The sequence below is a fragment of the Blennius ocellaris genome (assembly GCF_963422515.1).
Source record: "Blennius ocellaris genome assembly, contig: SCAFFOLD_139, whole genome shotgun sequence".
In the NCBI taxonomy this organism is placed as follows: Eukaryota; Metazoa; Chordata; class Actinopteri; order Blenniiformes; family Blenniidae; genus Blennius; species Blennius ocellaris.
The window spans coordinates 22,501-50,000 of record NW_027662287.1 but is presented as its reverse complement, the minus strand read 5'-3'; the positions used below and the strand labels follow the sequence as shown (position 1 = coordinate 50,000).

At 54.4% G+C, this 27,500-nt stretch overlaps 1 protein-coding gene across 1 annotated transcript in view; it reads left to right on the top strand.

Moving 5' to 3' along the window:
• Positions 1 to 27,500, top strand: part of LOC308147924 (uncharacterized protein) — a gene marked incomplete at its 5' end in the record, with an annotated part of 51,576 nt that overhangs the window by 3,742 nt on the left and 20,334 nt on the right. The window contains 15 exons of the mRNA XM_080521314.1: positions 426 to 524; positions 591 to 755; positions 1,240 to 1,587; positions 1,698 to 1,834; positions 2,695 to 2,824; positions 3,665 to 3,838; positions 3,925 to 20,184; positions 20,737 to 20,916; positions 21,717 to 21,872; positions 21,951 to 22,210; positions 23,349 to 25,410; positions 25,486 to 25,820; positions 26,188 to 26,332; positions 26,398 to 26,598; positions 27,095 to 27,354. Of these exons, the coding sequence (XP_080377440.1) occupies positions 426 to 524; positions 591 to 755; positions 1,240 to 1,587; positions 1,698 to 1,834; positions 2,695 to 2,824; positions 3,665 to 3,838; positions 3,925 to 20,184; positions 20,737 to 20,916; positions 21,717 to 21,872; positions 21,951 to 22,210; positions 23,349 to 25,410; positions 25,486 to 25,820; positions 26,188 to 26,332; positions 26,398 to 26,598; positions 27,095 to 27,354 (20,912 nt within the window). The remainder of the gene's footprint in view (positions 1 to 425; positions 525 to 590; positions 756 to 1,239; positions 1,588 to 1,697; positions 1,835 to 2,694; positions 2,825 to 3,664; positions 3,839 to 3,924; positions 20,185 to 20,736; positions 20,917 to 21,716; positions 21,873 to 21,950; positions 22,211 to 23,348; positions 25,411 to 25,485; positions 25,821 to 26,187; positions 26,333 to 26,397; positions 26,599 to 27,094; positions 27,355 to 27,500) is intronic.

The window sequence follows — 27,500 nt, the reverse complement described above, 5'->3', positions numbered from 1 at the left end:
CCATAGCCCTCTCCCACAGCCCCATAGCCCCTCCCACAGCCCCCATAGCCCCTCCCACACCCCATAGCCCCCTCCCACAGCCCCATAGCCCCTCCCACACCCCATAGCCCCCTCCCACAGCCCCATAGCCCCTCCCACACTGCACCGACACTCAGGAAACAGGAAGCAGGTCGTCTTGCACTCGTTTTTAAGGAGATTGTTTGAAATTCTATTTTTATTTGTTGACTTTTTGTTGAATCTTCTTCTGGAAAAGTTCTGGACGAGTTTTTGACAAACGTAAGATTTTAGTTTTAGAAGTATTTAACCTGAGATTCAGATTGTTCAAGCTTGGCTTCAGGAACGAGTTCGAGAAACGACCTGGTGGCAGGTGGTCTTAATGTTGTGGCTGGTCACAGCAGGGGGTCTTAATGTTGTGGCTCCTCCAGGCTGAAGAGCTTCTCCAGGTCACCCAGGACCCCTGCTGGTCCGACCCCTCCTGGTCTGAGATGGAGCTGCTGGTCCCGGCTCTGCTGAGCCAGCTGACGGTGAGCCCCCCCCCCCCACTGCCCCCCCCCCGGGAGGCTGGAGGCTGATGGGTGTGGTGTGTGCAGGACACGGTGGGCCAGCTGGAGCGCGGCGTCCAGGCGGAGCGGCAGTGCACCCTGCTGCTGGAGCAGCACGAGGCGGCTCAGGATTGGCTGAGGGAGCAGGTCAAAGGGCTGGGCCCGCCTCCTGACGGCCGGCAGGCTCTGCAGAGCTCCGCCCACACTCTGAAGGTCCGCCCACTCTGAGTACTGTTACACTCAAGTTCTGCTCACTGTGCTTCCTTACTGTCAGCCATGAGGCTAACACTCTGCTAACACCACGATGCTAACAGTATGCTAACACCACGATGCTACCACCATGAAGCTACCACCATGAAGCTACCACCATGAAGCTAACACTATGATGCTAACAGTATGCTAACACCACGATGCTACCACCACGAAGCTAACACCACAATGCTACCACCATGAAGCTAACACCATGATGCTACCACCACGAAGCTAACACCATGACGCTACCACCACAATGCTACCACCATGAAGCTAACACCATGATGCTACCACCACGAAGCTAACACCATGACGCTACCACCATGAAGCTAACACCATGACGCTACCACCATGAAGCTAACACCATGACGCTACCACCATGAAGCTACCACCATGATGCTACCACCATGATGCTAACACTATGCTAACATGCTCGTCCTCTCAGGCCCTGCTGCAGACGGTGGACCGGGAGCAGAGGGAGCTGAGGGAGCTGGACTCGTCCAGAGACCCCCTGCTGAGCCTGTGCACCCCGGGGGGCCGTGACGCTCTGACGCTGGCGGTGGGCCAGCTGCACGACCTCTGCTCGTCCTCGGAGCGGGAGGTGAGGGAGCGGCTGGCGGCCTGCGAGGCGCGGCTGGCGGAGCTGGAGGAGGGCGCGCGGCGGCGTGCGGCGGCGGCGAGGGAGCGCGGCGCGGCGCTGCAGTGGGAGCTGCGCTCTCTGGACCAGGCGCTCAGCTACAGCCGACCTCGTGACGACGTGGAGCAGCTGCAGCAGCACTGGAGCAGCCTGCAGGTCCGGTCGCCATGGAAACCAGCTAAACATGATGTCATGATGTTGAATGCAGATGTTCATAGTAGATCTGCTGTCGCCCCCCCCCCCCCCCCCCCCCCGCCCCCCTGCAGACGTGTCAGAAGTCTCTGGAAGGTTTGGGCGGGAAGGTTTCCGACCTGCAGCAGGAAGTGGCGTCCCGGCCGGAGGGGGAGGAGCTTCCTGCCGACGTGCTGAGCGCCGTGGAGTCTCTGAGCCAGCAGCACGCCGGGTAAACTCCCGCCACTCAACGTGATGTCATCACTCCCCGTCCACATCCTCCTGCATTTCATACTTTTATTTTGACAGTCACCGTAATAACTATCCAACTTGGTACTTTTATTTTGACAGTCACCGTAATTACAATCCAACTTGGTACTTTTATTTTGACAGTCACCGTAATTACAATCCAACTTGGTACTTTTATTTTGACAGTCACTGTAATTACAATCCAACTTGGTACTTTTATTTTGACAGTCACTGTAATAACTATCCAACTTGGTACTTTTATTTTGACAGTCACCGTAATTACAATCCAACTTGGTACTTTTATTTTGACAGTCACTGTAATAACTATCCAACTTGGTACTTTTATTTTGACAGTCACTGTAATTACAATCCAACTTGGTACTTTTATTTTGACAGTCACCGTAATTACAATCCAACTTGGTACTTTTATTTTGACAGTCACTGTAATTACAATCCAACTTGGTACTTTTATTTTGACAGTCACTGTAATAACTATCCAACTTGGTACTTTTATTTTGACAGTCACTGTAATTACAATCCAACTTGGTACTTTTATTTTGACAGTCACTGTAATTACAATCCAACTTGGTACTTTTATTTTGACAGTCACTGTAATTACAATCCAACTTGGTACTTTTATTTTGACAGTCACTGTAATAACGATCCAACGATGTGCAGCTTTGTTGTCTGTTCTGATGCTTTGTGACGCAGCGAGTCCAGAAACCTGCAGTTTTAATGTGTGTGTGTGTGTGTGTGTGTGTGTGTGTGTGTGTGTGTGTGTGTGTGTGTGTGTGTGTGTGTGTGTGTGTGTGTGTGTGTGTGTGTGTGTGTGTGTGTGTGCAGCCTGAGGTCCAGACTGCAGGACCACCAGACCTCCTGCTGCTCCGGCGCCGCCGGCTGCCTGAGCCGGAGCCTGGAGGCTCTGCAGAGGTGGAACCGTGGAGAACCGGCCCAGTCTGCTGCTGCTGCTCAGGTAGTGATGTCAACCTGGTCAACCTGGTCAACCTGGTTATCCTGGTCAACCTGGTCAACCTGATCAACCTGGTTATCCTGGTCAACCTGGTTAACCTGGTCAACCTGGTTATCCTGGTCAACCTGGTCAACCTGATCAACCTGGTCATCCTGGTCAACCTGGTCAACCTGGTCAACCTGGTTATCCTGGTCAACCTGGTTAACCTGGTCAACCTGGTTATCCTGGTCAACCTGGTCATCCTGGTCATCCTGGTTATCCTGGTTATCCTGGTCAACCTGGTCAACCTGGTCATCCTGGTCATCTTGGTTATCCTGGTCAACCTGGTCAACCTGGTCATCCTGGTTATCCTGGTCAACCTGGTTAACCTGGTTAACCTGGTCAACCAGTCACCATGTCTCTATATCACAGCTGGTCACCAAAACTGTTAAAAATGTAATAATTGAATGTTTGGTTTTATGGAGAAAGAAACAGTTTGGACTTTCGAGGTCTTAATGGATCAAATTCAAACTAACTTTCATATTTCAGGAAGTGACAAAGATTGATAAACTAACTGTTAACCTACCGATGTATAAATATAGATATAGAGCGTTTCTATACTGATCCTAGTTCAACGTCTGTATTTATTCCAAAGTGACATTTTAACAGGTTTATTACACAATTATTACTTTTAGTTTTTTTTACTTTTATTCTCCTTCATTTGAGCAGAAACATTATAAAATCTCACACCGTCGTATTATTTTGTAAAATCTAATATTTTTCTCATATTTTTAGCTCCGAGCTGTAAATATAACAATTCCATTAAATGACATTTTTTCAACTTCGGTGCTTTTTTCTCGGCAGGTGAAATCAGAGGAAGGTGAGAAGTTGCGGTCCAGCCTGCGGGAGGCGCTGTCTCACCAGCAGTTCCTCACAGACTGTCTGTCTGCGTCCCTGCTGGAGACGCTGCTGAAGGACGCTGCAGAGACGCTTCTAGAAGCAGAGACACGAGAAGCTGGTCTCCACCAGAGCTGGAAGGTATTTCCTTCGCCTCGGACATTTCGGACGAGTCACGTCGTCGTCGTCAGATCGGTCCTCACACCTTTTCCATTTCCCCCCTGGAGGACCTGGACCAGGCGAGGGAGCGGAAGCTGGCGGACCGTCGGTCCACCGCCGTGGTTCCTGGAGAGCCGGAGGAGACGAAGAGCTCCGTGGTGGCGCCGCCCAGGAAAAGCAAACGTTCTCCTGAGAAGAAGCCTCGAGTTGAACGAGACCAGCAGAACGCCTCGCCCTCCCAGGAATCCGGTGAATCTTCGGCTTCGGTCCAGACGGAGACTGAGACCAGACCCCAGACGTCGGCGGCCTCGCCGGATGTGAAGGACACAGAGAGTGCCGCCGTGGAGAAACCTGGAGGGGAACCACCAAGAACATCTCAGGCTCCAGGAGATCCTTCTGAACCGCAGAGTCACAAGACTTCTGGAGAACCTCAGCCGTCCGGTGTAACGGTCCAGCCCTCGGCCGCACCGGTTCCGCCGGCCCAGGCGGTCGCTGAGCAGTCGGTCAGGGTAGGAACCACCCCCGTGCCGTCCAGGAGGAAGTCCAGATCTCCACCAAGTGGAACAGAGACTAAGGTCGTCTCTGAACCCGAAACCCAGACGGGAGTCGAGGTCAAGGAAACACATGAAACGGCACCAAAGGTTCCAGAGTCGTTGACGGCGGCTCAGTCAGTCACTGGGCAAACATCTGCAGCCCCACCGAGCCAACGGGCCGAGGTTCAACCCCCCAGACCAAAGACAAAGAGTCCAACACTTCCCCTCAAGTTCGCTGCCGAGCAAAGTGAAGAAACGAAGAAAGAACCTGAACGTGAAGAAACGACTGTAGTTCCAGCAAGAAGAAAGCCGACGACACCATCGGCAGCACTGATCGGTAGACGCACCGAGGTGAAGCCGAAACACAGTCAGGGACAGTCTTCTCCAGGAACAGCTTCTGCTGAGGCTGCTCCCGTCAAGGGAACTACAACCTCTCCAACCAAAAGAACACCAACAGATGAGGGTCTTTTGCCTGAAAGTTCCAAGAAGGAGGTGGCAGGAGGCACACGAGGACCTTCGGCAAGTTCTGAGGAGTCAGCAAAGATAGAAAAGTCTAAAGTGACACCACCCATGAGGAAGTCAAAGAGTCAGGATGTGTCTGCAGGAGCAGATCCACTGTCTCATCCTGGCAGAGCTTCTGGGAGTCAGAAGGAGGAAACCCAGCAGGACTCCAGGACCCTGGAAGGGGTTCAACAGCCACCAGGAGCTGCTGAGCACGGAGCAGTGGTCGCACCCAGAAGAAAGTCCAAGCAGACAGAGCTTGATCACAAAGATACTGAGGTGCCTCAAACCGGAGACCATCCTGGAAAACAAACCTCTTCCTTGGGTCTGAGCGAGCAGACGAAGGGTCCGGATCCAGAAGAAGGAACGGTTGCGCCGTCTAGAAGAAAATCCAAAAGACATGAGAAAGAACCTGTTGGTCAGAAATCTCCAGCGACAGACGAGGCCTCAGGATCAACTGAGAGTACTGTTGTGGATAAAGGTAAGGCTTCACCAACCAAGAGGAAACCAAAGGGCCCAAAGACCTCCCCAGAACTTGCTCAAAAACCTGCGACCGGAAAAGAACCTGACAGTCAGAAATCTTTAGTAGAAGCTGAAGTTATGGACAAACCAGAGCTCACTTCAACCGAGGCAAAGTCCCAAGGTGTCGATGTTCCTTCAGTTACAGAACCAGGCTCTGTCACCACTTTGGAGTCCAAGGAAGCTGAGAAAGAATTCCAGAAGGAATCTTCAGTTGCAACTCCTGTGGAGGAAAGTAAGACCTCGCCAACGACCGCGATGGAGAAAAGTCTGACTTTTCCTGAGAAAGTCCAGGAAAAGCCTCAGACCACTGAAACGTCTGTTGAAGAAGATCCACTGGGTAAAGCCAGGAGGAGAAAGTCAAGAGAAGGTCCTGAAAGTCACAAGGTACCATCAAGCTCTCAGGGTCAGGAAAGAGGAAAGAGTTCACCAACAAAAAGAAAGCCAAAGGTTCCTCAGTCTGCTCCAGAAGATCCTGGGACTCAGAAGGACAGTCAGGAGTCCCGTTCAGCCACTGAAGTCACACAAACAACTCAAGGAGCCGTTGTTGAAAAAGCGAAGGTGTCCCCCCCAGAGAGAAGGTCCAAAGATCTTAAACCATCCAGAGAACCTTCTCAAGTGGACCCAACAAAAACCACAATGGTTCCTGAGAGCCAGAAAGCAGCTCCACCTGCCGAGGTGTCCACCACAGCTACTCCACCCACTGCTGCAGACAAAGGGAACCTTTCACCTACTAAAAGAAAGTCTAAAGAGGTGAAACCTGTCCCACAATCTTCTACAGTGGAAGTCACAAAGTCCAGCCCAGAGCCTGAAGGTGTAAAACCTTCTCCAACTGCAGGAGCCGCTGATGAGACCGTCGGAGACAAAGGGAACCTTTCACCAACCAAGAGACAGCCGAAGGGTCCCACACCTTCTCTGGAATCTTCTGCAGTAACAAAGACCAAGGAAGACCCAACTAGGGGACCGTCAAAGGGACTGAAACCTTCCCCAGAGCTCCCTCTAGTGGAGGCCCCACAGCCTAAGAAGGGCCAGCAAAGATCTTCAGCTCCAAGGTCTGCCACAGAGAGAGTTGGAAGTGCTGCTGTGGAGAAACAACAGACTCCACCAACCAAAGCAAAGCCGGAAAGTCTTCAACCTTCGGAGGGTTTCACTGCAGAAGGGAAAAGTTCTACAAAAGAACCAGACAGCAAAAAGTCACGTGGAACTTCACAGGTGGTCACAGACAGACCTGAGAGCACTGTGGTTGAGAAAGGACAAGTTTCACCAGCTAAGAGAACGTCAAGGGGTTCTAGAGGTCCGTCTACAACTGAGGGAAGAACGACCAGAGAAGACGACACATCTGGAAAAGCTCCAGCACAAGCTGGTGCCCAAACAATGGAGAAGACCGACAAGACCCCAACAGTGCATGTTGTACAACTGGATACTCCAACCAGTCCAGACGAGACTCAAGGAGATGTGAGGAGAACGGGTGATAGGCCCAAGAGTCTGGAAGCAAGAGTGGAAGCAGAACCCAGCACTGACAGGAAGGCTGCAGCAGACCACACTGTTTCCTCTCAACCTGCTTGTACAGCAGAACAAGCAAGTACACCAGGGGTGGTGATTTCAGAAACTAGCATCTCTGAGAAGGACGCAGTCAAACCGGTGGCAGTGATTACTCTAGAACACGTGGAAAGTCCTGAGGCCTCCCCTAAAGACACCAGGGAGTCCTCAAGTGATGTGCTGGACGAGGCCCCTGGAAGCCAGGATGGAGCGTCTGTCACCGTCCAGAAAATCCCTGAAGTGGCCAAAGAAAACATTCCAGTTGCAGCAACAAGCTTCCCTGAGAAAGATGCTGCAACGCCAGAAGCAATCATTACTTTGGAGCATATTTCCCCTCGGGGGGACGGAGACAAAACAAGCCCCAAAGACGGAGTGTCCTGGACTTCAGCAGAGACCAGTACTGCAGAACTGGGCTCATCAGAACCAGACCTGGGAAAAGCAGCAGCAGTGATCACAGTAGAACACTCAAGACCCTCTGAGGCCAAAGAATCCAGCCTGGAAGACGATATGAACGTCCCGACAACAGACGTGCTTGATAGTGCAACCCGACGCAGGAACCCGGAGTCCGTCACAGGGGAGCAAGGCCGCAAGCCAGGAGTTCACATTATTCAACTGGACATGCCGACCGACCCAGACGAGACTCGGAGGGACGATCTGTCCAACAACAAGCCGCCTAAAGTAGGAGCAGAAGTTTGCCTTGAATTCAGAGATCAAGTCCATGGCAGTGACACCCGGCCGGCCTCCAGCGGTTCTGCAGCACCACAGCCCAGTGAAGCAGGACCACCGATTCCAGAAGCAGACCTGTCTGAAGGAGCCCCAATGAAACCGGTGGCAGTAATTACCATTGAAGATATGAAAAGTACCGAGGCTCTGCCTAAACCAACCCAAGATTCCAGCCGGTCACAAGGTGCCAGCGCCCCCACAATGGATGTGCATGATGGGCCGCCTGAACCACGAGCAATAATCACCTTAGAAGAGATGAAAACTGATGAGGTGCTTGAAACAAATCTAAGTACGGAGAAAATACCCAAGGCAGCTGAAGGAGACGGTCAAGTGGGTCCAGCAAGTAGAGAGAGTACTCTTTCAGAGAAAGACTCTGTCAAAGCAGAAACTGTGACCAAGGTGTCAACAGCAGCGCTGCAGGAGGGTGAACCTCGACACCCGGCTGGAAGATCCACAGATCCACTGTCTCATCCTGGCAGAGCTTCTGGGAGTCAGAAGGAGGAAACCCAGCAGGACTCCAGGACCCTGGAAGGGGTTCAACAGCCACCAGAAGCTGCTGAGCACGGAGCAGTGGTCGCACCCAGAAGAAAGTCCAAGCAGACAGAGCTTGATCACAAAGATACTGAGGCGCCTCAAACTGGAGACCATCCTGGAAAACAAACCTCTTCCTTGGGTCTGAGCGAGCAGACGAAGGGTCCGGATCCAGAAGAAGGAACGGTTGCGCCGTCTAGAAGAAAATCCAAAAGACATGAGAAAGAACCTGTTGGTCAGAAATCTCCAGCGACAGACGAGGCCTCAGGATCAACTGAGAGTACTGTTGTGGATAAAGGTAAGGCTTCACCAACCAAGAGGAAACCAAAGGGCCCAAAGACCTCCCCAGAACTTGCTCAAAAACCTGCGACCGGAAAAGAACCTGACAGTCAGAAATCTTTAGTAGAAGCTGAAGTTATGGACAGACCAGAGCTCACTTCAACCGAGGCAAAGTCCCAAGGTGTCGATGTTCCTTCAGTTACAGAACCAGGCTCTGTCACCACTTTGGAGTCCAAGGAAGCTGAGAAAGAATTCCAGAAGGAATCTTCAGTTGCAACTCCTGTGGAGGAAAGTAAGACCTCGCCAACGACCGCGATGGAGAAAAGTCTGACTTTTCCTGAGAAAGTCCAGGAAAAGCCTCAGACCACTGAAACGTCTGTTGAAGAAGATCCACTGGGTAAAGCCAGGAGGAGAAAGTCAAGAGAAGGTCCTGAAAGTCACAAGGTACCATCAAGCTCTCAGGGTCAGGAAAGAGGAAAGAGTTCACCAACAAAAAGAAAGCCAAAGGTTCCTCAGTCTGCTCCAGAAGATCCTGGGACTCAGAAGGACAGTCAGGAGTCCCGTTCAGCCACTGAAGTCACACAAACAACTCAAGGAGCCGTTGTTGAAAAAGCGAAGGTGTCCCCCCCAGAGAGAAGGTCCAAAGATCTTAAACCATCCAGAGAACCTTCTCAAGTGGACCCAACAAAAACCACAATGGTTCCTGAGAGCCAGAAAGCAGCTCCACCTGCCGAGGTGTCCACCACAGCTACTCCACCCACTGCTGTAGACAAAGGGAACCTTTCACCTACTAAAAGAAAGTCTAAAGAGGTGAAACCTGTCCCACAATCTTCTACAGTGGAAGTCACAAAGTCCAGCCCAGAGCCTGAAGGTGTAAAACCTTCTCCAACTGCAGGAGCCGCTGATGAGACCGTCGGAGACAAAGGGAACCTTTCACCAACCAAGAGACAGCCGAAGGGTCCCACACCTTCTCTGGAATCTTCTGCAGTAACAAAGACCAAGGAAGACCCAACTAGGGGACCGTCAAAGGGACTGAAACCTTCCCCAGAGCTCCCTCTAGTGGAGGCCCCACAGCCTAAGAAGGGCCAGCAAAGATCTTCAGCTCCAAGGTCTGCCACAGAGAGAGTTGGAAGTGCTGCTGTGGAGAAACAACAGACTCCACCAACCAAAGCAAAGCCGGAAAGTCTTCAACCTTCGGAGGGTTTCACTGCAGAAGGGAAAAGTTCTACAAAAGAACCAGACAGCAAAAAGTCACGTGGAACTTCACAGGTGGTCACAGACAGACCTGAGAGCACTGTGGTTGAGAAAGGACAAGTTTCACCAGCTAAGAGAACGTCAAGGGGTTCTAGAGGTCCGTCTACAACTGAGGGAAGAACGACCAGAGAAGACGACACATCTGGAAAAGCTCCAGCACAAGCTGGTGCCCAAACAATGGAGAAGACCGACAAGACCCCAACAGTGCATGTTGTACAACTGGATACTCCAACCAGTCCAGAAGAGACTCAAGGAGATGTGAGGAGAACGGGTGATAGGCCCAAGAGTCTGGAAGCAAGAGTGGAAGCAGAACCCAGCACTGACAGGAAGGCTGCAGCAGACCACACTGTTTCCTCTCAACCTGCGGCGGCTGCTTGTACAGCAGAACAAGCAAGTACACCAGGGGTGGTGATTTCAGAAACTAGCATCTCTGAGAAGGACGCAGTCAAACCGGTGGCAGTGATTACTCTAGAACACGTGGAAAGTCCTGAGGCCTCCCCTAAAGACACCAGGGAGTCCTCAAGTGATGTGCTGGACGAGGCCCCTGGAAGCCAGGATGGAGCGTCTGTCACCGTCCAGAAAATCCCTGAAGTGGCCAAAGAAAACATTCCAGTTGCAGCAACAAGCTTCCCTGAGAAAGATGCTGCAACGCCAGAAGCAATCATTACTTTGGAGCATATTTCCCCTCGGGGGGACGGAGACAAAACAAGCCCCAAAGACGGAGTGTCCTGGACTTCAGCAGAGACCAGTACTGCAGAACTGAGCTCATCAGAACCAGAACTTGGAAAAGCAGCAGCAGTGATCACAGTAGAACACTCAAGACCCTCTGAGGCCAAAGAATCCAGCCTGGAAGACGATATGAACGTCCCGACAGCAGACGTGCTTGATAGTGCAACCCGACGCAGGAACCCGGAGTCCGTCACAGGGGAGCAAGGCCGCAAGCCAGGAGTTCACATTATTCAACTGGACATGCCGACCGACCCAGACGAGACTCGGAGGGACGATCTGTCCAACAACAAGCCGCCTAAAGTAGGAGCAGAAGTTTGCCTTGAATTCAGAGATCAAGTCCATGGCAGTGACACCCGGCCGGCCTCCAGCGGTTCTGCAGCACCACAGCCCAGTGAAGCAGGACCACCGATTCCAGAAGCAGACCTGTCTGAAGGAGCCCCAATGAAACCGGTGGCAGTAATTACCATTGAAGATATGAAAAGTACCGAGGCTCTGCCTAAACCAACCCAAGATTCCAGCCGGTCACAAGGTGCCAGCGCCCCCACAATGGATGTGCATGATGGGCCGCCTGAACCACGAGCAATAATCACCTTAGAAGAGATGAAAACTGACGAGGTGCTTGAAACAAATCTAAGTACGGAGAAAATACCCAAGGCAGCTGAAGGAGACGGTCAAGTGGGTCCAGCAAGTAGAGAGAGTACTCTTTCAGAGAAAGACTCTGTCAAAGCAGAAAGTGTGACCAAGGTGTCAACAGCAGCGCTGCAGGAGGGTGAACCTCGACACCCGGCTGGAAGATCCACAGATCCACTGTCTCATCCTGGCAGAGCTTCTGGGAATCAGAAGGAGGAAACCCAGCAGGACTCCAGGACCCTGGAAGGGGTTCAACAGCCACCAGAAGCTGCTGAGCACGGAGCAGTGGTCGCACCCAGAAGAAAGTCCAAGCAGACAGAGCTTGATCACAAAGATACTGAGGCGCCTCAAACTGGAGACCATCCTGGAAAACAAACCTCTTCCTTGGGTCTGACCGAGCAGATGAAGGGTCCGGATCCAGAAGAAGGAACGGTTGCGCCGTCTAGAAGAAAATCCAAAAGACATGAGAAAGAACCTGTTGGTCAGAAATCTCCAGCGACAGACGAGGCCTCAGGATCAACTGAGAGTACTGTTGTGGATAAAGGTAAGGCTTCACCAACCAAGAGGAAACCAAAGGGCCCAAAGACCTCCCCAGAACTTGCTCAAAAACCTGCGACCGGAAAAGAACCTGACAGTCAGAAATCTTTAGTAGAAGCTGAAGTTATGGACAAACCAGAGCTCACTTCAACCGAGGCAAAGTCCCAAGGTGTCGATGTTCCTTCAGTTACAGAACCAGGCTCTGTCACCACTTTGGAGTCCAAGGAAGCTGAGAAAGAATTCCAGAAGGAATCTTCAGTTGCAACTCCTGTGGAGGAAAGTAAGACCTCGCCAACGACCGCGATGGAGAAAAGTCTGACTGTTCCTGAGAAAGTCCAGGAAAAGCCTCAGACCACTGAAACGTCTGTTGAAGAAGATCCACTGGGTAAAGCCAGGAGGAGAAAGTCAAGAGAAGGTCCTGAAAGTCACAAGGTACCATCAAGCTCTCAGGGTCAGGAAAGAGGAAAGAGTTCACCAACAAAAAGAAAGCCAAAGGTTCCTCAGTCTGCTCCAGAAGATCCTGGGACTCAGAAGGACAGTCAGGAGTCCCGTTCAGCCACTGAAGTCACACAAACAACTCAAGGAGCCGTTGTTGAAAAAGCGAAGGTGTCCCCCCCAGAGAGAAGGTCCAAAGATCTTAAACCATCCAGAGAACCTTCTCAAGTGGACCCAACAAAAACCACAATGGTTCCTGAGAGCCAGAAAGCAGCTCCACCTGCCGAGGTGTCCACCACAGCTACTCCACCCACTGCTGTAGACAAAGGGAACCTTTCACCTACTAAAAGAAAGTCTAAAGAGGTGAAACCTGTCCCACAATCTTCTACAGTGGAAGTCACAAAGTCCAGCCCAGAGCCTGAAGGTGTAAAACCTTCTCCAACTGCAGGAGCCGCTGATGAGACCGTCGGAGACAAAGGGAACCTTTCACCAACCAAGAGACAGCCGAAGGGTCCCACACCTTCTCTGGAATCTTCTGCAGTAACAAAGACCAAGGAAGACCCAACTAGGGGACCGTCAAAGGGACTGAAACCTTCCCCAGAGCTCCCTCTAGTGGAGGCCCCACAGCCTAAGAAGGGCCAGCAAAGATCTTCAGCTCCAAGGTCTGCCACAGAGAGAGTTGGAAGTGCTGCTGTGGAGAAACAACAGACTCCACCAACCAAAGCAAAGCCGGAAAGTCTTCAACCTTCGGAGGGTTTCACTGCAGAAGGGAAAAGTTCTACAAAAGAACCAGACAGCAAAAAGTCACGTGGAATTTCACAGGTGGTCACAGACAGACCTGAGAGCACTGTGGTTGAGAAAGGACAAGTTTCACCAGCTAAGAGAACGTCAAGGGGTTCTAGAGGTCCGTCTACAACTGAGGGAAGAACGACCAGAGAAGACGACACATCTGGAAAAGCTCCAGCACAAGCTGGTGCCCAAACAATGGAGAAGACCGACAAGACCCCAACAGTGCATGTTGTACAACTGGATACTCCAACCAGTCCAGACGAGACTCAAGGAGATGTGAGGAGAACGGGTGATAGGCCCAAGAGTCTGGAAGCAAGAGTGGAAGCAGAACCCAGCACTGACAGGAAGGCTGCAGCAGACCACACTGTTTCCTCTCAACCTGCTTGTACAGCAGAACAAGCAAGTACACCAGGGGTGGTGATTTCAGAAACTAGCATCTCTGAGAAGGACGCAGTCAAACCGGTGGCAGTGATTACTCTAGAACACGTGGAAAGTCCTGAGGCCTCCCCTAAAGACACCAGGGAGTCCTCAAGTGATGTGCTGGACGAGGCCCCTGGAAGCCAGGATGGAGTGTCTGTCACCGTCCAGAAAATCCCTGAAGTGGCCAAAGAAAACATTCCAGTTGCAGCAACAAGCTTCCCTGAGAAAGATGCTGCAACGCCAGAAGCAATCATTACTTTGGAGCATATTTCCCCTCGGGGGGACGGAGACAAAACAAGCCCCAAAGACGGAGTGTCCTGGACTTCAGCAGAGACCAGTACTGCAGAACTGGGCTCATCAGAACCAGACCTGGGAAAAGCAGCAGCAGTGATCACAGTAGAACACTCAAGACCCTCTGAGGCCAAAGAATCCAGCCTGGAAGACGATATGAACGTCCCGACAACAGACGTGCTTGATAGTGCAACCCGACGCAGGAACCCGGAGTCCGTCACAGGGGAGCAAGGCCGCAAGCCAGGAGTTCGCATTATTCAACTGGACATGCCGACCGACCCAGACGAGACTCGGAGGGACGATCTGTCCAACAACAAGCCGCCTAAAGTAGGAGCAGAAGTTTGCCTTGAATTCAGAGATCAAGTCCATGGCAGTGACACCCGGCCGGCCTCCAGCGGTTCTGCAGCACCACAGCCCAGTGAAGCAGGACCACCGATTCCAGAAGCAGACCTGTCTGAAGGAGCCCCAATGAAACCGGTGGCAGTAATTACCATTGAAGATATGAAAAGTACCGAGGCTCTGCCTAAACCAACCCAAGATTCCAGCCGGTCACAAGGTGCCAGCGCCCCCACAATGGATGTGCATGATGGGCCGCCTGAACCACGAGCAATAATCACCTTAGAAGAGATGAAAACTGATGAGGTGCTTGAAACAAATCTAAGTACGGAGAAAATACCCAAGGCAGCTGAAGGAGACGGTCAAGTGGGTCCAGCAAGTAGAGAGAGTACTCTTTCAGAGAAAGACTCTGTCAAAGCAGAAACTGTGACCAAGGTGTCAACAGCAGCGCTGCAGGAGGGTGAACCTCGACACCCGGCTGGAAGATCCACAGATCCACTGTCTCATCCTGGCAGAGCTTCTGGGAATCAGAAGGAGGAAACCCAGCAGGACTCCAGGACCCTGGAAGGGGTTCAACAGCCACCAGAAGCTGCTGAGCACGGAGCAGTGGTCGCACCCAGAAGAAAGTCCAAGCAGACAGAGCTTGATCACAAAGATACTGAGGCGCCTCAAACAGGAGACCATCCTGGAAAACAAACCTCTTCCTTGGGTCTGAGCGAGCAGACGAAGGGTCCGGATCCAGAAGAAGGAACGGTTGCGCCGTCTAGAAGAAAATCCAAAAGACATGAGAAAGAACCTGTTGGTCAGAAATCTCCAGCGACAGACGAGGCCTCAGGATCAACTGAGAGTACTGTTGTGGATAAAGGTAAGGCTTCACCAACCAAGAGAAAACCAAAGGGCCCAAAGACCTCCCCAGAACTTGCTCAAAAACCTGCGACCGGAAAAGAACCTGACAGTCAGAAATCTTTAGTAGAAGCTGAAGTTATGGACAAACCAGAGCTCACTTCAACCGAGGCAAAGTCCCAAGGTGTCGATGTTCCTTCAGTTACAGAGCCAGGCTCTGTCACCACTTTGGAGTCCAAGGAAGCTGAGAAAGAATTCCAGAAGGAATCTTCAGTTGCAACTCCTGTGGAGGAAAGTAAGACCTCGCCAACGACCGCGATGGAGAAAAGTCTGACTGTTCCTGAGAAAGTCCAGGAAAAGCCTCAGACCACTGAAACGTCTGTTGAAGAAGATCCACTGGGTAAAGCCAGGAGGAGAAAGTCAAGAGAAGGTCCTGAAAGTCACAAGGTACCATCAAGCTCTCAGGGTCAGGAAAGAGGAAAGAGTTCACCAACAAAAAGAAAGCCAAAGGTTCCTCAGTCTGCTCCAGAAGATCCTGGGACTCAGAAGGACAGTCAGGAGTCCCGTTCAGCCACTGAAGTCACACAAACAACTCAAGGAGCCGTTGTTGAAAAAGCGAAGGTGTCCCCCCCAGAGAGAAGGTCCAAAGATCTTAAACCATCCAGAGAACCTTCTCAAGTGGACCCAACAAAAACCACAATGGTTCCTGAGAGCCAGAAAGCAGCTCCACCTGCCGAGGTGTCCACCACAGCTACTCCACCCACTGCTGTAGACAAAGGGAACCTTTCACCTACTAAAAGAAAGTCTAAAGAGGTGAAACCTGTCCCACAATCTTCTACAGTGGAAGTCACAAAGTCCAGCCCAGAGCCTGAAGGTGTAAAACCTTCTCCAACTGCAGGAGCAGCTGATAAGACCGTCGGAGACAAAGGGAACCTTTCACCAACCAAGAGACAGCCGAAGGGTCCCACACCTTCTCTGGAATCTTCTGCAGTAACAAAGACCAAGGAAGACCCAACTAGGGGACCGTCAAAGGGACTGAAACCTTCCCCAGAGCTCCCTCTAGTGGAGGCCCCACAGCCTAAGAAGGGCCAGCAAAGATCTTCAGCTCCAAGGTCTGCCACAGAGAGAGTTGGAAGTGCTGCTGTGGAGAAACAACAGACTCCACCAACCAAAGCAAAGCCGGAAAGTCTTCAACCTTCGGAGGGTTTCACTGCAGAAGGGAAAAGTTCTACAAAAGAACCAGACAGCAAAAAGTCACGTGGAACTTCACAGGTGGTCACAGACAGACCTGAGAGCACTGTGGTTGAGAAAGGACAAGTTTCACCAGCTAAGAGAACGTCAAGGGGTTCTAGAGGTCCGTCTACAACTGAGGGAAGAACGACCAGAGAAGACGACACATCTGGAAAAGCTCCAGCACAAGCTGGTGCCCAAACAATGGAGAAGACCGACAAGACCCCAACAGTGCATGTTGTACAACTGGATACTCCAACCAGTCCAGAAGAGACTCAAGGAGATGTGAGGAGAACGGGTGATAGGCCCAAGAGTCTGGAAGCAAGAGTGGAAGCAGAACCCAGCACTGACAGGAAGGCTGCAGCAGACCACACTGTTTCCTCTCAACCTGCTTGTACAGCAGAACAAGCAAGTACACCAGGGGTGGTGATTTCAGAAACTAGCATCTCTGAGAAGGACGCAGTCAAACCGGTGGCAGTGATTACTCTAGAACACGTGGAAAGTCCTGAGGCCTCCCCTAAAGACACCAGGGAGTCCTCAAGTGATGTGCTGGACGAGGCCCCTGGAAGCCAGGATGGAGTGTCTGTCACCGTCCAGAAAATCCCTGAAGTGGCCAAAGAAAACATTCCAGTTGCAGCAACAAGCTTCCCTGAGAAAGATGCTGCAACGCCAGAAGCAATCATTACTTTGGAGCATATTTCCCCTCGGGGGGACGGAGACAAAACAAGCCCCAAAGACGGAGTGTCCTGGACTTCAGCAGAGACCAGTACTGCAGAACTGAGCTCATCAGAACCAGACCTGGGAAAAGCAGCAGCAGTGATCACAGTAGAACACTCAAGACCCTCTGAGGCCAAAGAATCCAGCCTGGAAGACGATATGAACGTCCCGACAACAGACGTGCTTGATAGTGCAACCCGACGCAGGAACCCGGAGTCCGTCACAGGGGAGCAAGGCCGCAAGCCAGGAGTTCGCATTATTCAACTGGACATGCCGACCGACCCAGACGAGACTCGGAGGGACGATCTGTCCAACAACAAGCCGCCTAAAGTAGGAGCAGAAGTTTGCCTTGAATTCAGAGATCAAGTCCATGGCAGTGACACCCGGCCGGCCTCCAGCGGTTCTGCAGCACCACAGCCCAGTGAAGCAGGACCACCGATTCCAGAAGCAGACCTGTCTGAAGGAGCCCCAATGAAACCGGTGGCAGTAATTACCATTGAAGATATGAAAAGTACCGAGGCTCTGCCTAAACCAACCCAAGATTCCAGCCGGTCACAAGGTGCCAGCGCCCCCACAATGGATGTGCATGATGGGCCGCCTGAACCACGAGCAATAATCACCTTAGAAGAGATGAAAACTGATGAGGTGCTTGAAACAAATCTAAGTACGGAGAAAATACCCAAGGCAGCTGAAGGAGACGGTCAAGTGGGTCCAGCAAGTAGAGAGAGTACTCTTTCAGAGAAAGACTCTGTCAAAGCAGAAACTGTGACCAAGGTGTCAACAGCAGCGCTGCAGGAGGGTGAACCTCGGCACCCGGCTGGAAGATCCACAGAGGAAATCCCAACAAGAGTGGAAGTTCACATCAGCATTGAAAGGACGGAGGAAGTTCCTCCTCAGAGCGACTTCACTCAAACTGCAGGTTCAACAGGGAAACCTCCTGAAGCAGAAGCAGTCACAACATTGAACTCATCTGAGGAAGATGCAATGAGACCAGTGGCACTCGTCACTCTGGAACCCAAGAGGAGTGTGACAGGAGATGGTTCCCGAAGAGACGTTCCTGACGGCGTGTCTAAAAGACACGTTCTGGACGACACGACCATCGCTGAAATAAGTTTATCTGAGAACGGCGATGCAAAGCCAGAAGCAGTGATCAGTATAGAACACGTTAACAGTGAAGTTCTGGGAGGCGATGCTGAAGGTTCTGGGAGAACCAGCTCACATGAGACGGACACCGTGAGGCCGACCACCGTCATTGCAGTAGAATGCATCAAACCTTCTGAGGTTCAACCTGAAGAGATGAACGATTTCATTCTCATTGAAGCAGCAAAGGTCTTAAGTGCAGAGATCATTGATGGTGCAATCAAACAACTGCAGGAAAAGCCTGTTGCTCTTGAGAAAATCCCCAAAGCTCCAGCAGGAGCTGCAGATGTGAGCTCATCAGGGAATGACAGGGGGGAACCAGAAGCTGTGGTGAAGGTAGAACATGTGGAACGTCCTGGGACTCGGCCTCAAACGACAAAGACCAGAGAGGGAGACGCTCCTAAAGCCGTCCCAGAACCAGCCGGTGCTCAAGGCTCAACGGAGAAAATCCCCCGAGCGGCTGAAGTGTGCGTCATCCAGCTGGACATGCCGAACGCTGCAGAAGTGAGCAGTGAGCCTCCGAACGGCGACGCAGGAGTGGAAGCACACGTCAGCATTGAAAGGACGGATAGAGGCCGGCAGAGGGATTCCTCTCAACCAGCGGCCAGCGTCTTTGCTGCAGGGCAGCCCAGTCCAGCAGAGACAGGAAGTGCAGAAAGGAGCTTCTCTGAGGATGGAAGGGGGGAACCAGTCGCAGTAATTAGCCTGGAACCCATGAAGAGCACCAAGGCCACAGACCTTGACATGGATGAAAGACCTGGTAAAGCTGAGGCCTGCATTCCAGCAGAGACCACAGTCGTAGAAATCAGTGTGTTTGAGAAGGACGCTGAAGAACCAGAGGCCGTCATTGTTCTGGAACACATGAGAACTGGACAGGATGGAGACAAAAGCAGCTTGACAGAAGATCCCAGAGTCTCTGAAGCTGAGCTGGATGCTTCACCTCAGAGTCGGGGTGAAGAACTCGTCACCTCAAGCAGGGCTGCAGGACGACTTCCAGAAACGACGACGGCTGCAGAAAAGAGAGAGGCTGTCAAACCAGAAGCAGTGATTCTGGTAGAACGTGTAGGAACCAGAGGGTCCAGACCTGAAGGCCCTCAAGCCTCCAAAGACGGACCTGATGCTGCCAAGGCTCCTGAAGAAAAGATTCCAGTGGCGTCAGGAACCGCAGATGTTAGACCATCAAAGAAAGACCGTGACAAACCAGAAGCAGTAATTAGTGCTGAGTCTGCAGAAATCTGCAAGGCCAGACCAAAACAGGTCCAAGGTTCCGCTGTGAAAGAAGATCCCAAAGTTTCTCAGCAAGTTGTCTTTGAAGTCGCACTTGAAAGAGTGGGAGACAAGTCTGTCACAGTCGGGAAAGTCTCCAACGAGCCTGAAGGAAACATTCCTGCAGAGGCAACCATTGCAGAAATAAGCGTTTGTGGGAAAGCCGCAGTGAGCCCAGTCGCAGTGATCACACTAGAATCCACTGGAGGCCCCGAGGCTGGTCCTGAAGAGGCCCAAGACTTCAGCCTGGAGGAAGAGCCCAACGCTTCTTCTAAGACCGAGCTGGACGCTTCACCTCAGAGTCCGGGGGAGAAACTGGTCCCAACGGGGAAAATCCCCAAGAGGGCTGCAGGACGACTTCCAGAGACGACGACGGCTGCAGAAAAGAGAGACGCTGTCAAACCAGAAGCAGTGATTCTGGTAGAACGTGTAGGAACCAGAGGGTCCAGACCTGAAGGCCCTCAAGCCTCCAAAGACGGACCTGATGCTGCCAAGGCTCCTGAAGAAAAGATTCCAGTAGCGTTAGGAACCGCAGATGTTAGACCATCAAAGAAAGACCGTGACAAACCAGAGGCAGTGATTAGTGCTGAGTCTGCGAAACCAGATGAAGCCGAGTCAAAAGAAGGAGGCAAAGTGTTGAAGGAAGTTCTTGAAGGAGGACATCATGTGGACGGGTCTGTCTCAGGTGAGAGGGTCCCCAAGGCTCCTGAGGGAAACATTCCTGAACCGACCACTGCAGGATCGGGCTTCTCTGGAAACGTTGAACCAGAATCTTCAGTCACGGTTGAAAACCGGAGCTCCGCAGAGGAAAGACCCAAACAGGACCAAGACTCTGTCCCCAAGGCCGACAGGAAGTCCGCCACCAAGAAGAAAGTCCACAAGACACCTGGAGGGTCGGAACCTTCAGGCTCCGGAGAAGCAGAAGAGGAGACAGACTCCAGGCCAGCAGGGGGCGCTCCAGTCCTGACGGAGGTGGAGGGAACACCAGCTCCAGAGGAGGAACAGGGTGGAGGAGAGGGACAACCAGGAGCCGGGCCACCGTCCCGGGTGAGGACGTCGTCCTCCACCAGTCCACCGAGACCAAAGGTCAGTTTAACAAGTCCAGATTCTACATGTTGGTGACTTTTCAGGATGAAGGGACCAATCAGGGACCAATCAGGGGTCAATCAGGGGCCAATCAGGGGTCAATCAGGGGCCAATCAGGGGCCAGTCAGGGGCCAATCAGGGGCCAATCAGGGGTCAATCAGGGGTCAATCAGGGGCCAATCAGGGGCCAATCAGGGGTCAATCAGGGGCCGGACGGGGACCAATCAGGGACCAATCAGGGGCCAATCAGGGGTCAATCAGGGGCCAATCAGGGGTCAATCAGGGGTCAATCAGGGGTCAATCAGGGGCCGGACGGGGACCAATCAGGGACCAATCAGGGGCCAATCAGGGGTCAATCAGGGGCCGGACGGGGTCCAATCAGGGACCAATCAGGGGCCAATCAGGGGCCAATCAGGGACCAATCAGGGACCAATCAGGGACCAATCAGGGGCCAATCAGGGGTCAATCAGGGGCCAATCAGGGGTCAATCAGGTAGGGCTGTCACTTGTGTCGGTTGGTGTTTACTGACGCCGCCTCCCTCCCGTCGCTGCAGGCGCTCCAGGAACCGTTGGCCGAGGTCCCGGCCCACGTACCGGTCTACCGAGAGGACCCGTCCTGGGGGGGGGCGGGGGGAGGGGCGAGCAGCGAGGGCCCACAAGGATCCACCGTGACCAGTGTCTTCACCGAGATCCAGCTGCTCGCCGGCTCCGGACCCAACAGTCCACTCCTGGAGGTACCGCCGCCGCCGCCGACTGACCGACTGACTGACTGACTGACTGACCGACTGACTGACCGGCTGACCGACTGACTGACTGACTGACTGACTGACTGACTGACTGAATGACCCCCGGGGGGTCAGTGACAGGGGGGGTCAGTGATAGGGGGGGGTCAGTGACAGGGGGGGTCAGTGACAGGGGGGGTCAGTGACAGGGGGGGTCAGTGACATGTGAAGTCTTCACTTCCTACAGACTGTCTGATCTGAATCCTGCAGGTTTTCCTCAAACTCCAGTGGAGAAAAGCTTCTAAACACTCACTTTGTTTCTTTGACTTTGGTCACAGCGACCTCCAGTGGACAAACCTGGAAGTGCAGCCACTTCTGGCCTTAATCAAGAATCCACTTCCTGTTGTTCCTTGTTCCAGCTTTTAAAAAGTGTGTTGCTCCCAGCAGCCAATCAGAAACCAAACCCTCTATAGTGTCATCGGGGGTTCAGCCAATCACAATCAAGGGAGGCTCCTCCCCCTTTGACTCCTCCCACAATCAGGCAGCTCTGCTCTGGCACATGGCGCCACGAGAGGAAGTACTTCCTCCTCTTCCCATAGATGGGTGGAGCCAGTCCAGCTCACACAGACACAGCAGATTCTGAATGTAGCTCCTGGGATCTGGAGACTTTGAATTCCAGGTTCCTGGAGTCCACCGACTCTAGAACCTGATTGAAATACGAGACTGATGGGAATTTAATTTCAATGGAACGTGTGTGTGTGTGTGTGTGTGTGTGTGTGTGTGTGTGTGTGTGTGTGTGTGTGTGTGTGCAGGGTGCAGCAGTGCAGGACGACCCGGAGGTTCTCCTTTGGGCCTCCAGGGACTCCGAGGCCCCCCTGACCCGACTGGTCTCCCAGGTCCTGGGCTGCCGGAGCCGGCCGGCCCGGCTGAGGCCGGCGGCCATGGCCCGGCAGGTGGAGGAGGCTCAGGTGAGGCGGCGGGACGACGGCAGCTCCGGGAACCAAGGAAGTGTCTACAGTGCTAACGCCGCTGCTCGCCGCCCGCAGGACTGCAGAGACGCCGCCCTGGCCCAGGTGGCCCTGCTGGCCCAGGTGTCCCAGGTGTCCCAGGTGTCCCAGGTGTCCCAGCTGAGCGGCGCCGCCCTGGAGCTCACCGAGGACCGGTGGAGCGGCGCCGCTCACGCCGCCGCCGCCGTGCTGCGCAGCAAGGAGGCGGAGCTGCAGCTGGTCACAGATTACTGCGACCGCATGGAGGCGTCCAGGGCGGCCCTGCAGACCCACACCGCAGACCTGGACCGGGTCCAGACGTCAGTTCACCTCCTCGCTTCCTCTGCAGCAGTTTGTCACAGGAACCTTCCTACCAGAGGAAGTACTAGATTACTGGCATTAAGAACTTATGGTGTAGTACCTGCAGGTAACCCTACCTAGAACTACAGTGTTTGGGAATTACTGCAGTTTTCTGAACAAAATCCTGTTTGGTGGATTTTCTGTCGTCACTGAGGATCCAAACGGAACCAGCGTCTCTGTAGCTTTATTACTTTATTGTCCTTTATTACTTTATTGTCCTTTATTACTTTATTGTCCTTTATTACTTTATTGTCCTTTATTACTTTATTGTCCTTTATTACTTTATTGTCCTTTATTACTTTATTGTCCTTCATTACTTTATTGTCCTTTATTACTTTATTGTCCTTCATTACTTTATTGTCCTTTATTACTTTATTGTCCTTTATTACTTTATTGTCCTTTATTACTTTATTGTCCTTTATTACGTCACCGCTTGATCCAGATTAGACATCACCGGTGGGTTCTTTGATGTCACAGACGGGTTCTGTGACGTCACCGGTGGGCTCTTTGATGTCACAGACGGGTTCTGTGATGTCACCGACGGGTTCTGTGATGTCACAGACGGGTTCTGTGACGTCACCGACGGGTTCTGTGATGTCACAGACGGGTTCTGTGACGTCACCGGTGGGCTCTTTGATGTCACAGACGGGTTCTGTGATGTCACCGACGGGTTCTGTGATGTCACAGACGGGTTCTGTGATGTCACAGACGGGTTCTGTGACGTCACTGACGGGTTCTGTGATGTCACCGACGGGTTCTTTGATGTGACAGACGGGTTCTGTGACGTCACCGACGGGTTCTTTGATGTCACAGACGGGTTCTGTGATGTCACAGACGGGTTCTGTGACGTCACCGACGGGTTCTTTGATGTCACAGACGGGTTCTGTGACGTCACCGGTGGATTCTGTGACGTCACAGACGGGTTCTGAGGTGTACTATGTAGGATGTGTACTATGTAGGATGTGTACTATGTAGGATGTGTACTATGTAGGATGTGTACTATGTAGGGGACCTGGTTAAAAGAAGTAGAACTGATCCTCCCCCTCCTCTTCTTTCATCCTTCTCTCGTTCCCCCTGTTTCTCTCGTTCCCCCCTCAGACCCCCCGTGGAGAGCAGCTCCCAGCAGGCCCAGGTTCTCCTCTCGCTGCAGCGCCGTGTGGACGAGGGCGGGGCGTCGCTCGGCGAGCTGCTGCAGGCCGCCGCCCGGCTGCGTCCGCTGCTCAGCCAGGGCGAGGGGGCGGCGGCCTGCAGGGAGCTCCGCCTCCTCCGGGGGCAGTGGAGAGCCCTGGGGAGAGCCGTGGAGAGCCGCCTCCGTCAGGCCTCCGCCCGATCCCAGGAGACCGCCGGCCTCCTGGACCAGCTGGCGGGGCTGCGGGACCGGCTGGAGGCGGTCTGCCGGGGCCTGGAGGACGGGGCTCCTCCGGGGACCGGGTGGGACTGTCAGAAGGCCGAGCGCCTGATGGAGGCCCACGCCGAGGCGGCGGCGGCGCAGCAGCAGCTCCTCCACCTGCGGCGCGTGACGGAGGCTCTGGTCCTCGCCGCGCCGGCGGAGGAGGAGACCAGGCAGATTGAGGACCAGCTCCAGGGGGTCCAGGACCAGCTGGACCACACCAAGGACCTGCTGTCCTCCAGACCCCTGAGCAGCAGCAACCCCATCATGGACAAGCTGACGGAGGTGATGACGGAGGGTCTGGTCTGGGCCCGGCGGACCCAGACCCTCATCCAGGGCCGGAGGGGGACGGTGGCCCTCCTCCCCGAGGACGTCCACCGGCAGCTCCGGGACCTGAAGAAGGTCCAGGCGGAGGTGGCGGCCAAGCAGGGCCAGCTGGAGGCCCTGGTGGAGGAGGTGACGGAGCTGCTGCCTCAGCTGGACCGGGACCAGGAGGTGCCCCTGGTCCAGACGTCCCTGCAGAGCCTGGAGGACCTGTCCAAGTCCACCGCCCAGACCCTGCTCCAGGCCGTGAGGGACACGGAGTCGGGCCTGCAGACCAGGGAACTGCTGTCCCAGCAGATGGCCGACCTGGACTCCTGGGTGGAGGTCCAGCTGAACCGGGACGCGTCCAGGACCCCGGACAGCGAGTTCAGGAGTCCCGCCGAGCTGCAGACCAGGACCCGGCAGATCCAGGAGACGCTGGCTGAGGCGGAGCAGCAGGGGGCCGCATGCGAGGCCCTTCTGTCCAGGACCAGAGACCTGAGGTCTGGGCTCAGCGCCGGGGACACGGGACGGCTGCTGGACCGGCTGTCCGTCCTGCGGGACCAGGTCCAGGACGTCTCCGTCGGCCAGGAGGACGACAGGACGGAGCTGGACCAGCTGGTCCAGACGCTGGAGGCCAGCAGGGAGAGGCTGGGCGGTCTGGAGGCCGGCCTGACCCAGACCCTGGCGGACCTCAGCAAACACCGGTTCCCCATCACAAGAGACCTGGTCCAGGTCCTGGAGCCCCTCAAGCACTCTGTCCTGGAGCACAAGACCCAGGTGGACCTGCTGCCGCCCTGGACGCCCCGGGACCAGAGGACACGCCTCTACTCGCTGGTCTCCGACGTCCACTGCAGGACCTCCTCGCTGGAGGCGGCGGCCCGGGACCAGGGCCGGTACCTGGACCTGAGGCGGGGGGTGGAGGACCTCAGAGACCACATCCAGGACCAGGTTCACCAGACTAAGGATGAGAGCCGCAGCCTGGAGGACAGGTTCCAGGTCTGCCAGGCTCTGTTTGTCCAGTTCCCTCTGGTCCAGGAACTGCTTGAGGAGGCGGCGGCCGGCCTGCAGCTGGTCTCGGCAGACCTGGACCCGTCAGAGCTCAGTGCCGAGCAGCAGAGGCTGAACCAGGACCAGGAGGGTCTGGACACCCTGGAGCTCAGCCTCTACAACAGCCTCCAGGTCATGGACTGGAAGCTCCTGAAGGACCTGGACCTGGACCGGGAGCAGAAGACCACCCGGGCCTTCCTCACTAGGGCCCGGCAGGAGCTCCAGAGGCCCCTGGACCTGGACCCGGACCAGGCCGCCCTCAACCGAGAACACCGCGGGAGGAGGACTCTGAAGAAGACGGTCGAGACCCGGGTCAAGGCCCTGGAGGTTCTGCAGCAGAAGAAGGGGGGCCAGGCAGAACCCGGGCCTCTGGCGGGTTTGAAGGACCAGGTCCTCAGAGGATGTGACTCTCAAATGGCAAGTCGGTCCTTCTCACGGTCCCCCATGTCTCAAGTGGTCCAGCAGGTGTGACTGAAGGTCTTGGTGTTTCAGGAGGACGTCTCGGGGGCCCGGGAGTCTCTGAGGGTCTACACCCGGGTGGTCAAAGAAGCGGTCCAGTTCCTGAGGGGGGTGGAGGCCTCTCTGCTGCCCCCCCACGGCGGCTCCGGGCCCTGCAGTGGCGGTGTGGACCGGACCCGGCAGGCGCTAGCGGCCCTGCAGCAGCAGTTCCAGACCCACGTGGAGAACCTGCAGAGCCAGGGCCCCCTGGACCCCCACCTGAACCCCCACAAGGTGGAGCAGCTCCAGGAGAAGGTCCTGAGCCAGCTCCTGGTCCACATGTCCACCCTGCAGGCCCGGGGCCACCTGCAGCTGGAGGGCCTGCTCAGGTACGTCTGCAGACCGTCACCCCGGGGGTCTGGGGTCTGGTCCTCTGGGTTCTAGACATCGTGGTTCTGGTTTTGCTTTCTAGGTTCTGGTTCTGAGCCTTCCTGTTCCCTGGTCCCTTTAGGTTCTAGAGTTCTTGAGGTCCCTTTAGGTTTTAGAGTTCTTGAGGTTCCTTTAGGTTTTAGAGTTCTTGAGGTTCCTTTAGGTTTTAGAGTTCTTGAGGTCCCTTTAGGTTTTAGAGTTCTTGAGGTTCCTTTAGGTTTTAGAGTTCTTGAGGTCCCTTTCCATCAGTCAGACGTTCTAGAACAGTGGTTCCTGAAGGTTCAGGTTCCTGAAGCTCCCAGACCTGAGACGGGTTCTCTGTTCCAGGTGTGCAGAACATGAGAAGAGGTTCACCAGGACCCGGGACGAGCTGATCCAGGGACTGAAGGCCTCAGAGAAGACCCTGGTCCAGCTGGTCTCCCAGAAGGCCAGCAGTGTGACGGACTGCGAGGCCCAGGAGGCCCGGCTGAAGGTACCTGGTCTGGACTCTCCTCACTGAGGAACCAAGGACCTGGACTGACGCCGGTTGTGTTCCAGGCCCTGCGTGAGGACGTGGACTCCCTGCTGGGCCGGCTGGAGGACCTGGAGGACTGGTGCTCCGAGTCCAGCTGCCGGGCCGAGAGGGAGGCCGCCGTCACCGCCGTCCAGCGCCGGACCTGCAGGCTGCCCCCCCTGACCCTGAAGCTGGAGACCCGGTTCCGGCAGAGGCTGGAGGAGTGGAGGGACGTCTCCGGCAGGGTGAGGGGGTCTAGGGAGAACCCAGCAGGAAACTGTCCCCCGGTTTAGTCTCTGGAGGGGGTCAGGTGGACCAGTGGACCAGGGGACCAGGGGACCAGGGGACCAGGGGACCGTCGGTTCTGCTGCTCCGCTAAACGTCTCGGCTGAATCTCAGTCTTATTGTCCAGATACGAGGTCTCAGTGGGGTCCAGCATGGGGGTCCTCAGGGGTCTGGGTCAGAACCACAAGGGTCTGTGTCAGGAACCCTGTTCTCAGTGGGGGGTCTCCTTATAGAATTAGATCAAACTAACCCTGGACCTGTTGAAGGGGGGAACTCACCTGAGAGGGTCAAGGACTTAGAGTTCAGGTGTTCAGGTGTTCAGGTGGACCAGGTGGACCAGGTGGAGCAGGACTCACCTGAGAGGGTCCACGAGGTCCTGGCTCCACCTGGTCCGGTGGTTTGTGTTTGACCCTCCAGAGGTCAGGAACCAGGTTCACATTCCCGCCGTGTCCCCAGGTGGAGCAGGCCGCCGCCCTCCTGGACCAGGTGGAGGCGGAGCTCCCGGACGGCTCCAAGGTGGGCGGAGCCACGGAGGACCTGCAGGACCTGCTCCAGTCCTGGGAGCCGTACCAGGACCGGCTGGACTGTGAGCGCCGAGCCCTGTCTGCGCTGGAGCTGCGAGCGGCGCGGCTGCTGGGAGTCCCCGCCCACCTGGAGGAGGCCCCGCCCACTCCGCTGTGTCAGCAGCTGCAGCTGATGCAAGACCGCTACGTCAGGTGGGCTGGACGGGTTTCACACTGGGTTCTAGGTTCTGGCCCGGTTCTTCATGTAGATTCAGTCTCTTGCCGTATTACCTGGACTAGAACACTCTTTTATACTTTATAGATTTAGTCTCTTACCGTATTACCTGGACTAGAACACC